A 14,519-nucleotide genomic window follows, 5' to 3' on the forward strand; every position below is an offset into this window, starting at 1 on the left:
CAAATGCTCCATCCACCTTTCAAGCAGCAATGAATGATTTATTTCGGCCTTATCTTCGACGGTTCATCTTAGTTTTCTTTGATGATATTCTCGTTTTTACAGCAACAACGCAGAACTTCATACACAACACCTACACGCTACTTTGAACCTCTTGCAAACTCAACAATTTTATGCTAAAATCACTAAATGTTGTTTTGGTCAATCTCAGGTGTTGTTTTTGGGTCATGTGGTAACTAATAAAGAAGTTCAGGTATACCAGAAGAAGATCGCAGCAGTACAGGCTTGGCCAATCCCCACCAATGTGCGTGAAGTCAGGGGCTTTTTAGGGTTAATGGGTTATTATTGTCGTTTTGTTCGTAATTATGGTATTATCGCTCGTCCCCTTACCACACTGACCAAGAAAGATGGATTTAAGTGGCATGAAGGGGCACTTGATGCCTTCGAGGCTCTCAAACAGGCCTTGGTATCTGCTCCGGTGTTACGCCTACCTGACTTTTCTGCCCTATTTACCGTTGAGTGTGATGCTTCTTCAGAAGGGGTTGGCGCCATCTTGATTCAAGATGATCATCCAGTCGCGTATTTCAACAAAGGTTTTTCACCTTTAACCCGTTTCAACCATGCCTATGATCGGGAACTGCTCGCACTCGTCTTAGAGGTTCAAAAATGGAGTCATTATTTGATGGGTAGGCATTTTTTCGTTCGAACTGACCATTACACTCTGAAATTTTTATTGGAACAGCGGGTTACCACTGCCGAACAACAGCGTTTATTGTTTAAATTAATGCCCTATGATTTTTCAATCATTCATCGACCCGGTAAGGAGAATAAAGGGGCCGATGCACTTTCAAGGCGCCCCCAAGTAGCTAACTTTTGTACACTTGTTGTTCCTCACTGTTCTGCTCTACCAGAAATACAGCAAGGATTAAAGGTGGACTCTTACACCCGCACCATTATTGAAGGCATTCTGGCTAATCCTTCGTCCAATTCCGGTTTCTCTTGGACGGATGAACTTTTATTCAATAAAGGGAGGTTGGAGATCCCTGACATCCCTACCATTAAGGACCATATTATTTCTGATGTTCATACCACTCCGGTTGGCGGACACGGGGGTTTTTTAAAGACGTACAAAAGGGTGTCTGCCTACTATTTTTGGCCACGAATGCAAATGCAGCAGGATGTCTGCTCTTTTGTGCAAAATTGCCTTATTTTCCAAAGAAACAAGTATGAAACTCTATCCCCAGCGGGTTTACTACAGCCTTTACCCATCCCCGAGCGTATTTGGGAAGATATTTCTCTTGACTTCATTGGCGGATTACCCCTTTCCAACAATTTTGACACCATCCTGGTTGTTGTAGACAGATTAAGTAAATACGCTCATTTCTTGCCATTGGCTCATCCTTTTACTGCTAAAGGTGTGGTTGCCATATTTTACAAGGAGATCGTACGCCTTCACGGTTTTCCTCGTTCGATTATTTCTGACCGTGACGTGGTCTTTTTAAGCAATTTCTGGCAAGAATTATTCCGTATCTGCCAAACCAAACTGAAGATGAGTACTAGCTACCACCCCCAAACTGACGGTCAAACTGAAGTTGTTAATCGGTTTTTGGAAGCCTATCTTCGCTGCTTTGCAAATGAGCAGCCAACTAAATGGGCTGTTTTTATCTCTTGGGCTGAATATTCTTACAATACAGGGTTCCATACGTCCACTAAAACTACCCCCTTTAATGTGGTCTATGGTCGTGATCCACCAGCCTACATCCTTATGTGTTTGGTGAGACCAAAAATGCAGAACTGGAATCTCAACTGATCGATCGAGATGACATGCTCAAGCTGATACGTAGTAATCTCCTTAAAGCCCAAAACCGGATGAAGTCATATGCTGATTTAAAGCGCATGGAATTATGTTTTGAAGTGGGAGACAGTGTTTTTCTCCGCATCCAACCTTACAGGCAACAGAGTTTGGCCAAAAGGCGATTTGAGAAGTTGTCACCTCGTTTTTTGGCCCCTATCGGATCTTAAGAAAGATTGGTCCTGTTGTGTACGAGCTAGAACTTCCACCCACTTCACGTGTACACCCTGTTTTTCATGTTTCCATGCTCAAACCTGCTAAAGGAATGTTACCTTCCACACCTGCTGCCCCTCTCACTATCACTAAGGATTGGCAGCTAGATGTGCAACCCCACTCAGTTCTCGCACACCGTTGGGTCATCGAGGCTGGTCAACAAGTTTTGGAACTCGTGATTTCTTGGTATGATCGACCTGCAGATGAAGCAACCTGGGAAATTATGATTTATTCGCCCAGCAGTTCCCTCACTTCCGACTTGCGGACAAGTCGTTTTACCAGGCCGGAAGTATTGATACGGTTCCACCACCTCTAAAGGTTTATTCCCGCTAAAATAAGGGGAAAATGGGTGGGTCCTTGGAGCAGCTCCAGATCATTTTGGGTATCCCTATTGACCCATTCAACGTTAGTGGCTAGTGGAAGTTATGAGCAGTTACTTAATTGTTAGTGGTAGCTTTAATTACGATGTTTTACATTTCAGTTTCCTTGTTCTTGTTTTTGTTATTTGAGATTATTATATTGGAGAGTTTCACCCCTCTCGAATTGGGCCGATTAATTCATATCGCTACCACTTTCCTTCAATTTCCATTCCTATTCTTAGCAGAGCACCTTAGAAATAACTTTATTGATACACCCAATCAGGCTAATAGGCCTAAAGTTCGCTAAATTGACCGGATCTTTCACTTTCGGTATCATTGCAATAAATGATGCCATGACGCCAAATCTAAACCCCCCCATTTGAATGAAACTCATTTAAAATCTTCAAGAAATCATATTGAAAACATCCCCAACATCTTTTAAGGAATTTGAAATTATATCCATCCGGCCTGGGGGATCGGTCCCCCTCGCAATCCCAAACTGCGTTTTTAATTTCAAACACCGAGAATGGTGCTATTAGTTCTGTTACTTCCCCCTCATTCAACCTCCCAAATCCATAACAGTGTAGTTGAGGTCGAACCGAAACGGACTCTGAAAAGTGTTTGGCAAAGTAATCATACACTTCACCTTTTTCCACCACTGGATCCGAAATCCAAACCCCATCCACCATAAGACCATGCATCCTGTTTGAAGACAAGTTGGCATTAATGATACCATGGAAATATGTTGAATTATCATCGCCATCTGCCGCCCATCGAACCCGAGCCTTTTGGCGCAGGTCCCTCTGTTTTTCCATCTCAAACGCCTCTACGAAGGCTAAACCTTCAGCCCGCCATTCCACTTTGTGTTGTAATAATGGTCTTTGCACTGCAACCGCCTCTAAATCCGCAATCTTTCGTTTTTTTTCTAAATACAACCCATCCCTCTCCCTCTTTTTTGCTTCCAACCAACCTTTAGTATGGTCTTTTAACCAACGAAATTTGGTGGCAAGTGCCAAATCTGCCGGACCATTAAAGCGGAACCGAGCACATTGAAAGTCCACAAACTCTATAAACCCCGAGATTTCCAGCCACGAGTTATAGAATCTAAACGGGATATGACCAAATCAGCCGGAACCATCCCAAGTAGTAGTGGCCGATGATCTGAGCAACCATTTGGAAGAGCATTCAATGAAGCTAATGGCCACAAATTCATTACCTCTTTACAAACAAGTATTCGATCAATCTTGCTGAATTTTTCATTATCTCTTTATTATTAATTTACAAGGTTTAGATCAAATAGAAATTAAATTAATGTACTAATCAAATAGTATAATTATATATATATATATACAAGTCTACATACAGAATAACTACTTTACATAATTACACTATTTGTATGTATAATTATTAATAATTTGATTCGCATGTTTAATTTTTGTATATTTATTGTAATAATCTTACTCTACTAATAAACAAAAATACTAATGCTTAGGTGTCTTAACCATATTTAATAATAACCTAAATTTCTTTCCTAATTTTCTAATCTCTCACCTCATTCATTCTATCTATCCATGGATCAAAGTTAAAACCATTTTGCCAAAATGGTTATAACTTAGAGAATTAGGAGGAAAATTAGGCTATGAATGTAAACCTAAATAAATTTATTTTATCATTTGTTTATTTCATCTAACTCTAGAACTGGTGTCATACACTGAGATTTGTCAATTATTTAAATTAATAAAACTAATTATTTGAAACAAACAAAAAAAAAAGATACAAAGTAAAAACATAAAATAAAAAATATTGATTATGCTTATAGCCTAATAATAGTATATAGTACATGTGATACATGGGTTCAAAGCCGGTAACAAGTATAGCAATTTGAAGTTACCGTTAATATTAATAACCGAAGTACCCAAAGGCAGTCAACATTGAGAGTCGCACATGGTCAACTGAATCTTGCAAGAAACAAGATCCACACTCTTTACTTTCTCTCTCTCTCTCTATAGATACATAGATACATTTCAATTACTCTTTCTTCTTTCAATTAATCTCATATTCTCCTCATATCAGGTTGGTTATAAACAGCAACGCTACCTCCTTTTATCTTTAATTTCTCTTATTATTACGGTTTTATTTTGTTTAGTTTAGATCAGTGCGTCGGATTAGGTTATAATCACTAAAATGAACACAATCTATCTTTATCTAATCTCTTCCTTTTTTTTAGGGATCTGCTTCTGATTTCGTCACTCTTTTGCTTTAGATTATATTCTGCTTAATTATATAAACATAACACTGATGAGGAATTTATGTAGCTGGTTTTGGGGTAATAGATTATCATCTAATGAAGCATACATACATACATACATACATACATACATACAGTCTAGGGCTTAAATACATCTGATGGCTGAATGAATATGTGACTTTATACTTTACCAGTAACACAAGTTTTGTATATTACTGTTACAAAGTATGACTATCAAGTATGCATTATATTCTGTCTATATTGACCAATTTTTTTCCTTTATGCAGATGCTTCATAATCTCTGTGGTATATAAGTGTAATTTCTTGACTCGGTTCGACTCAAAATGGCTTCTGAAGCAGCCGGAGAAGTTATTGGCAGACTGCCAAAGGAAATCAGTGACATGAAAATTAGAGATGACAAGGTGGAAAAGGTTGTTGTTCGTTTACTTGGTCATACTATCTTATATATTCGTTCTATTTTGTTGATTTATTTGTTACTCTGATTTACTAATTGTTACATTTGTTTTAGGAAATGGAGCCAACAATGGTGGATGGAAATGGTACTGAAACCGGACACATAATTGTTACTACAATTGGAGGTAGAAATGGTCAACCAAAGCAGGTATTTTACTATTTTTGCTTTTTTTTTCAACACATGGAATCTTGCCTAGATATGCTTTACTCGGGTTTTCTTTAAAAAAATTTAGGCTTGTAAACAAACACAAGCGAATGAACATAAATGAGCGTACATGATGAACATAAACTAATGCAAGTAAACAAAAGTTAGCGAACATAAAAAACGCAACAGAATGAAGAAAATAAGTGTGTTTGGTCGTCCAATTCGTTACCCGATTACCCAAGGCTTGGCTATAAAAGTTTGATTCGTGTAATTCGTAATGGATTAAAACATGACGGGCCAATTGTATTGCTAATAAATAATAACTTTAAACCAACAAACTCAATAAACGAACGTAAATGAAGGAAAAGGAACAGGATATGTGTTATGCTCGCTCATTTAACTATAAGAAGATTTCTTCTTATTCATGTTTGTTCATTTATTAAATAAACAAACACAAAGAAACTTTCCGCTGGACGGTTCACTGAACGTTTGGTTCCTTTACAAGTCCAAAGGTTCTTAACTTTATCTTCTGTAACTGGTACTTCAGACAATAAGCTATATGGCCGAGCGTGTGGTGGGCCAGGGTTCTTTTGGAATTGTATTTCAGGTAAGACATTAGTCATATGTTTTCTTTGACTAGTCAATGCTACATACTCACACTCCATAAATACAATATTATCCTTACTTGTACAGGCGAAGTGTTTAGAAACCGGGGAAGCTGTTGCAATTAAGAAAGTGTTGCAAGATAAGCGATACAAGAACCGTGAACTGCAAACAATGCGGCTTCTTGATCATCCCAACATTGTTTCACTTAAACACTGCTTCTTTTCAACCACAGATAAGGATGAACTTTATCTCAATTTGGTTCTTGAATACGTGCCAGAAACTGCTTATCGTGTAACAAGACATTACAGCAAGGCGAATCAGAGGATGCCTATGATATATGTCAAACTATACACGTATCAGGTTTGTAATTTCCATGTATTATGTATATTTCTGGAATTATTTCTATCTTACATTGTGAACTTTGCTAGTGTATTTTTTTTATGTGTGCATCCCACAAATCTTTTCGTTACATATCGCCATATCGGTGTATGTAATTAGTTTTCATCACAGATGTGGCAAAATGGATGGCGAGTAGCTCAAGAGCGGCTCGTTAAAAGCTCATATTGAGCTGAGCTTAAACTAGCTAGAGCTAGAACTCGAGCCTAACAATAAGCTTGTTTGATAAACAAGCACAGGTTTCACTTATCGAGCTCAAGCTAGCTCATGAGCCTAAACGAGCCTATTAGGCTATTATATATGTGTGTGATATGTTAAATATATATTTTTATATTTATATGATAATTATTGTTATACATAAAATTGTGATAAAAATAATTTGATAATATTCATTATGTCATATATAAAAGTTATATTTAAAATATTCGTAAAAAGTATTGTAAAATGTAATAAATTAATTCATAAATAATAAATGAGCTGAGCTTTAGAAATAGAGCTTGAAATGAGCCAAGCTCAAGTTTTCGTAAGTTGAACGAGCCGGGCTCGAGCCTAATCATGCGGGTTGACTTGAAACACTTGTCTTCTAATTTTTTAAATTTCATGGATAGTGTGAAGTATGGTACTAAACTTAAATTATTTCAAGAATAGTATAATTTATTTGATAACTGATAGTGATATAGGAGATTTAAATATAATGCATTAAAATACCATTTGAGAAACTTTTGATTGGTTTCCTTTGTATCTGTTTATATAATCTACTTGTTCAAACTAATATTATATATAATCTTTGATTGTTTCAGATATTTAGAGCTCTTTCATACATTCATGCAATTGGTGTTTGCCACAGAGACATTAAGCCACAAAATCTTCTGGTACGACTTTTAAAATTTTATTATTCTATTTCTTTTACGGTATGGTCAAATTCCTATACTAAGTTTCATGTTTTCAGGTCAATCCACATACTCACCAGCTCAAATTCTGTGACTTTGGAAGTGCAAAAGTTCTGGTAATTAATATTTAAATCAAATTAGATTTCGTATATTTCTTTTTATCTCTAGCTTTGCCTTCATTAATTATAAAACAATGTTTTCTATGTGTAAACAGGTCAAAGGGGAACCAAACATATCCTACATATGTTCTAGATATTACCGTGCACCCGAACTCATATTTGGTGCAACTGAATACACAACCGCGATTGATATATGGTCGGTTGGTTGTGTTCTTGCAGAATTTCTTCTCGGGCAGGTTCTTTTCAACACCATCTCTTAGCTGTAAACTGAAATTTATTTGAAAAGGATTTTTGGTGAAAATAATAGCGATTACGTTTTAGTTTTTCATCATCAAATGCTACTTTATGTTGCGCTATTACTTGCTATATACATTTTGTGGGTTTTTTTTAATAATTTTTCTTTGCACCATTTTGCATTCTTAGCCTATTTTCCCAGGTGAGAGTGGAGTTGACCAACTTGTAGAAATCATCAAGGCAAGTTCATTGACTTGTTAATTTACAAAATATTTGACATACTTAACCTTCCTATTATTTTCCAAAAAAGGTTATTAATGTTGTTTATATGTTGCGTTATAATTTTAGGTCCTGGGTACCCCGACTCGTGAAGAAATTAAGTGTATGAATCCAAACTACACTGAATTTAAATTCCCACAAATCAAAGCACACCCCTGGCACAAAGTAAGCACCCTGATTTTCATTTATTCTGCTATATTATGATGACGATATTTTATATGTAAATAATATTAAAAGGGCTATATATGAACCGAACATCCAGCGGGGAGTTCGTCGATGTTTGTTTTTATTAAATGAATGAACATGAAGAAAATTTTACGTTCATTTGGTTAAACAAATGACCACGAACAAGCCTTTCATTCGCTCACTTATTCGGATAAACTTAAACATAAATAAACGAACACAAACAATCCCATTTCTGTTCATTTGGTTCATTTACAACCACCTTTTAATCCTCCAAACATATTTTCTCCACATAGATTTTCCACAAACGGATGCCTCCGGAAGCTGTAGACCTCGTTTCAAGACTGTTACAATATTCTCCTAACCTTAGGTGCACTGCTGTAAGTGCATCCTTCATTTCCATCTTCCATAACTAAATACCAGAGAGTAATTTATTTAATATTTAGTGTCAAACATGTTTTTTGCTTTTTTATTCATGCTTTATAAACAGTTGGAGGCTTGCATTCATCCCTTCTTTGACGAGCTTCGTGATCCAAACACCCGTCTTCCAAACGGCCGCCCGCTTCCACCCCTCTTCAACTTCAAATCCCAAGGTCAAAAGCCAACTCTTTTTCCAACATTATTGTCAGTTATCAATATTAATATGGTCATATGATTTTAATAATAACTTTAAATGTGTAGAGTTGAAAGGTGCGTCTGCGGAACTACTGGCTAAGTTGATACCTGAGCATGCTCGGAAGCAATGCCCAACCCTCGGCCTTTAGGTTGTTGTAACAATGTTGTTGATGTCTCAGTTGTTGTGACATGTTTAGATTTGAAATATCTGGGGTTTTTTTTAGAAACTTAACTGGTTTGACTGTTGCTGATTGTTTAAACTTAAAAGACTTGTTGGGTTGGCTTCTACAGGCGGTTTGCACCGGCATTATGTTGTGGTGCAAAGGAAGATATGCTTGTAGGATTTATGTGGTATTGCTGTCTAATATAATATATGTAACAAGAAGCTGTTGTGGTTGTTGATTTTATTTTAAGAACGGAACAGCTTATAATATGAGATTACTAGGTGAAGGTTTTGTGATGAGGGCAGATAGGTGGGTTGGGTCGAGCCGTGCTGGCAAGATGCGCGGGTCTGGTGGTTTCAATTAAAAGGAGTTTTATTTGGTATGTCATCGAAATTGACCAGGAATGGTTTGATCAAGAGTTATTTAAGTTTTCCTTCTGTAAGAAAAAAAAAACAACATGAAAATGGATTCAATTTACAAAAACAAGTAGTGATTCAATTGCATTTTTCTTTACTTTTTCCTTGCAGAAAGAACATTAAAAGTTGCAACTTTGGCCTTATTAGGCTGAAACTACATCTTTGACTTATCAGGCTGAAATTACATCTTTTTCCATCTATTTTGATCAAATCATTATAGACGCTTGTAATACGTTATTACATATATTAGAACAATAATTTAGTGTTACAGGCATCAATTTCTCATAATTCTAGTTGAAGGTTGCTTTGACCCATTTCATCCGAATTTATCACCTTGCATGTAATATCGTGCTGGATTATGAAATTCAACACTTAACTGTCAGTAGTGGACCTAGTGCAAAACCAAAAGAGGTTGACAAAAATATACTAGATCTAATAACCTAAAGGCCTTCTGAATATACCGGCGGAATCAATATATTCAAAGATTGGGAATGAGTATTAGAATGACAAATATGAGTAGAAGCAATAAACAAAGATTTACTATATTAAATATATCATTTATGAACAGTGAAAAGGTAGCAAGGAATATCTAGGGTTTCGTGACGGCGGCGGTATGAGGTAGCATAAATGAGTAATATTCGCTCTGTTTGTTACGCTCTTTTAATCCGTGAAAACTTGTCTTCGTGTGTGGGAAACCTAGGATTCTATTTATAGGCACAAACATTCCTTTTGGAAATCGTAATGATTACAAAATGAATGACAAAATAAATACAAGTGTAAGCAGGTCTTCGAGTATGATAATTCCTTGTCGAGTAGACCTTGTAGTGTATAGCATGCTCGAAACATGTCTTCGAGCATACTTTACTTAGAATATTTTCAGTAGAAAATAATTTTCTCCAGCAGACTTTAATCTTCATAACTTATCCTTGCTTTGCTCGAATATGTTCAACGTGCAAGCATGTTCTTCTTAATCTCTTCAATCCTGCCTTATGACTTATTGTGAACAATCTTCAGCATACTCAGTTACTGACGCTTGCTCGGGATTGAACCATGCTCGAAGTTTACACTTAGAACATTTGAGATCTTCTTTTATTGTATCCATGCTCGACCCACCAATATGCTCGGAAGACTTGGTTTAAGCTGGATAGATTAAGTTGTTTGCTCGAATAACAATCCATACTCGATGAAGAACATCCTTGCTTGACGAAGTGTAGCTTGCTCGAAACCTTCAGCACTTAGAAGAAATTCCAGAAGATAGTCTTATGAGCATAAGACATCATGCTCGAGGTAGTAAATTGGTGCTCGAAAGTCCAACCTTGCTCGAAGTCCATACTTAGCCATTTCCTTGAGAAGGTTGAGAAGATTGAGAAGATTCCAATCTTCCTTGTAAATTTCTGACTCAACATTAACACGGGACAAGGAACATTAGGAAAAGCAACATTAACACCGCTTTCGTAGCTACACCCGCATCCTTATCTTCCCGCTTCCTCTTTCAAACCAAAGAAAACTTGCAATCTGGCTTACTCTTTTCCACCGCCAGATGCTACTTTGGCGGACCTAATTAGTTTTATTTAATAGAGTATATACTATCTAATCTCGACCGGCTATATAAGATTTGACGCTAAAGCCTATTAAATTTTGGCACCCGGCCTCATCAAAATCATCGAACTTTTAAAACTTAGAATTTTAATGATATATTTCTAGTTTAAACTAATTAACAAATATAAAACATTAGATTTGTTCAATTTAAACCCCCTTTCAAAAAAATTATATTGGATAGTTTAAATCCAAACCACACAATTAACAATAATTCTATCAAAAATATGTACTTACTACCTATATGCAATACGCATGACTAGCTTAAAAGGTGAAAAGGACGAATTATGTAAACAAATTTAGACAAAGGACGATTATTGTTCTTTTTGTAATATAAGGACGAAGCATGAAACTTAGTATATACGTAAATGATGAAAAGTATAGTTTAGACTCAATTTCAATTATAAGTCCAAGTTTAGTGGGCCCACCCCCACCCCCCCCCCCCCCGCGCGCGATAAGAGGGGTGACAAAGGGTGTTGGGGGGAGGGGGGGCAAAATACTTACGAAAATGAATCCTATAAACAACCCGAACCATCCATTCCCGGTTTCGGGCAATAGCATGCTCCACAAAACCAACCGAACCTAAACTATCCATGACTCAGTTTTGGCTAACACCCTACTCCGCAAAACCAACAAACCAACTTCCTGAACACAGGAAACCAACCGAACCTAAACTATCCATTTCCTTTTCCCAACCTGAACTTAACCATGTACGCCAACTTGCTTAACTCCCAAAACCCATGCCGGTGTTCGGGTCTAGCCAGCCAGAGACTCAATCGGCGCGTCTCTCCGATTCAACCCTAAAGGCGAGCCGTAATCACAAAAAGAAGGAACCGGGGGAGTCGACAACGGCACGTGAGTACACACCGTGGACGGAGGAGGAACTAGCTCTCACACGAACTTGGATTGCCATTTCGGAGGATCCCGAAGTTTGTAAGTTATTATATTAAGTATTTATTTAACTTTATTTAGTATTTATTTAAAATTAATATTAATTGTGAAATAATTTTATTTTTAGCAAACTTTCAAGCCGTCGGAATATTTTGGAAGAAAATATTTGAAGTCTGGCTCCATCTAACAGACAATCCGGTTGATTACCGGGGTAAAAATGTGGTTCAAGTCTATTGGAAGGTTATAAACCAAGAATGCCAAAAATACGCTGGGATACACAATGGAGTTAAGTGAACCAGTTGGAGTAGCGGGCAACACGACGCCAACACCCAAGCTTGAGCGTTAACCGACTTTCGAACGCAAGGGAAACCAGATAGGAGGCAAGGGAAGGCATTTAAGTATTTAACTTCTTGAGAGAAACTTTGGGTTTGTCTGAAATAAGAACTGGGCACCCACCTTTCTGGTCACTCGATGATCCGGCGAATCATTCGGGCTCCAAACGGTCGAAGACCTTGTCTTCGACAAATCCGAGCACACCCGCAACACCTTTCGATGCTCATAAATTCAACCTCGTTGAAGAAGACGCGATTAATTTAGGGGACGACGACGTACAAGAGTTGGCCCGACCCCCCGAGAGAGGAAGAAAAAAGAATGGAAAAAATGTGGAGAGTTCGTCGTCAACACGAGCAGATGTGGGGGCCCACGACGAATTGAACCGACTAAACGATTTGTTCGGTCGTTTCTAAACCCAAAGCGTGGAACGTTTCGCTACCCTTCATGCTAGAAACGACACCGACGATCGGCTTGCCATTCTATTTGAATTGCGGAAAATGGAACGAGACTACGAGTACCTCGTCTCAAAGTAGGAATGAGCGTTTTCGGTACGGGTACAGAATTGGTACCGTCGGTAACGAATTGGTACAAAGTTTTGAGTTTTCGGTATCGGTACGGTTCGGTATGGTACCGTTATTTCCCGAATTTTTCACGAAATACCAGTACTGTACCGGTACCGAACCAATACCGGTACCGAATCGAACATTTCGGTACCGATACCAACAATTTCCGAATTTCGGGATCGGGATTTTCGGGATCGGTACCGGTACCATCCTAATCTCATCCCTATCTCAAAAGGGTTTACCGAAGATGTCGCATTATTGAAACAACAACGAATACAAAAAATGCGTGAAGTTTATGGTTTTTTTTGGTTATGTAATTTTTTTCGCTATTTCTTTTTTTTAATATTAATGTATTTATTTCTTTATTTAATTTAATGAGTTTTTATTTGTTTAATTTAATTATAAAAAGAAAATTAAAAAAAATGATGTGACACCATGCATTTTCATGTTAACTCCACCAAATTCAAACTCTGTTATCTTACAAATCATGCATAGCATTTACACGAGTCGGTAACGAATCACACACACACACGAATCGATCCGTAAACATTCGTTATTTTCTGTTTTCGTTGTACCGACCCGTATTATAATTCGGGCCTTGATATTATTAATGGAAGTTTATTTTGTTCATTTCTCATCACAGCTCGTTAAAGTATCTAAAAAATCAAGTTATAGCAAATAGAGACAAATGGATAAACTGCATGGACTATTATTGTCAAAATCAAAATTGTTGGGTCAATCAGCAGCTGCAACAGTTCTGGTTCAGCTCATGTGGGCTCGGTTCAGCTCGATTATCATCCGATTCCTATCTAAACATCTTGGTAATTCAAATTATGAGTTTCTACAATAATCCTAGGTGAAATCCTATCCTAAAATACTAAACTTTATCCTGGATTTACAAGGTTTATCTCAAATTTGTGTTTTATCTTATCATCTGTTCAAGTTTAAAGTGGTTTTATCTCTAAATTCATAATAAACATGAGCTAGAATCCGACTCCTATAAATACAAGGTCTATAGTTCGTTCATAATCTGCTACACACTATCAAACCTCCCCCTCATTCACGATTTTAAGCATAATCTAAGTGTTCTTCAAGAGTTGACCACACAAAGTTAAACGGGTCTAGATATTAATTCTTCAATATTTTATATCAATTGACCAGTAAGTTTTGGTTTTTATGAATTAGAGTAAAGTGCCATTTTCGTCATTGTGGTTTGGCAAATAATGCGAATTTAGTCCAAAAAGTTTATGTTTTGCATATGGACCCTCCACGTTTCTCAATTCTTGCCAATTACATCCAAATCACTAACCTCGTTAAATTTAATCGTTAAGTCAGGGGTAGACATGTCTTTTCACTATTTCTTTATTATATGAGTAAAGTGCCAAAATCGTCCCTGAGGTTTGGTCATATTTGCGAATTTTGTCCAAAAATATTTTTTTTCGCAAGTAGACCCTCGATTTTTCCCAACCGTTGCCAATTTCGTCCAAATTGTTAACTCGGTCTAAATTCAACGTTAACTTATGGGTGTTACTATCCTTTTACATGTTGTTTACATTATTCTTATTATGTGTTTGTTTGATGATATATATTAGGGATGAGCTCGGTACCGTACCGGTACTGACCGATACCAGTACCAAAAATCCCGATCCCAAAAATCGTAAATGTTTGGTACCGGTACTGGTACCGAAATGTTCGGTTCGGTACCGGTACCGGGACGGTACCGGTATTTGAGGTAAAATTCAGAAAATACCGGTACCGTACCGGTCCCGGATACTCAAAACCTTGGTACCGACGGTACTAAATCGGTACCGATTTCGGTACCGGTACCGATTTTGCTCATCCCTAACATATATAACATTTCACGATTCCTATGTTTGAATCCAATATATTATCCGTTTGTTTATTCTTCTTTATTTTTTGTCATATAAGGGGTTTAGCTCAGCATA

General features: G+C 37.2%; 1 protein-coding gene across 3 annotated transcripts; it reads left to right on the forward strand.

Annotated features, from left to right (window-relative positions):
* The first annotated feature begins 4,947 nt into the window (after window positions 1-4,947).
* On the forward strand, window positions 4,948-8,996 carry LOC143598490 (shaggy-related protein kinase alpha-like). Of its 3 annotated transcripts, none has more exons than XM_077076698.1 (12): window positions 4,948-5,091; window positions 5,199-5,291; window positions 5,836-5,895; window positions 5,982-6,254; window positions 7,091-7,162; window positions 7,240-7,296; window positions 7,395-7,535; window positions 7,723-7,773; window positions 7,882-7,977; window positions 8,292-8,375; window positions 8,486-8,588; window positions 8,677-8,996. In XM_077076698.1, exons 1-12 carry the CDS (start codon window positions 5,014-5,016, stop codon window positions 8,757-8,759), a joined length of 1,191 nt encoding a protein of 396 aa, XP_076932813.1. In that variant the 5' UTR covers window positions 4,948-5,013; the 3' UTR covers window positions 8,760-8,996. The 3 variants fall into 3 exon arrangements, with proteins under 3 accessions (XP_076932813.1, XP_076932810.1, XP_076932812.1); XM_077076695.1 differs by having other exon boundaries at window positions 4,948-5,103; window positions 8,677-8,995; XM_077076697.1 differs by having other exon boundaries at window positions 4,948-5,100; window positions 8,677-8,995.
* The last annotated feature ends 5,523 nt before the right edge of the window (window positions 8,997-14,519 follow it).

The sequence above is a fragment of the Bidens hawaiensis genome, unplaced genomic scaffold (genome assembly GCF_021521415.1).
Source record: "Bidens hawaiensis isolate Kalapana, Puna unplaced genomic scaffold, B.hawaiensis_p1.1 tig00050441_1, whole genome shotgun sequence".
NCBI classification, from domain to species: domain Eukaryota; kingdom Viridiplantae; phylum Streptophyta; class Magnoliopsida; order Asterales; family Asteraceae; genus Bidens; species Bidens hawaiensis.

Bases quoted from the DNA above. Each gene is read 5' to 3' on its own strand.
- LOC143598490 (XM_077076695.1), top strand. From the start codon at position 5,014: ATGGCTTCTGAAGCAGCCGGAGAAGTTATTGGCAGACTGCCAAAGGAA. The intron at 7,297-7,394 runs GTAATTAATATT...ATGTGTAAACAG, and splicing joins TTGGAAGTGCAAAAGTTCTG to GTCAAAGGGGAACCAAACAT. The intron at 7,774-7,881 runs GCAAGTTCATTG...TTATAATTTTAG, and splicing joins AACTTGTAGAAATCATCAAG to GTCCTGGGTACCCCGACTCG.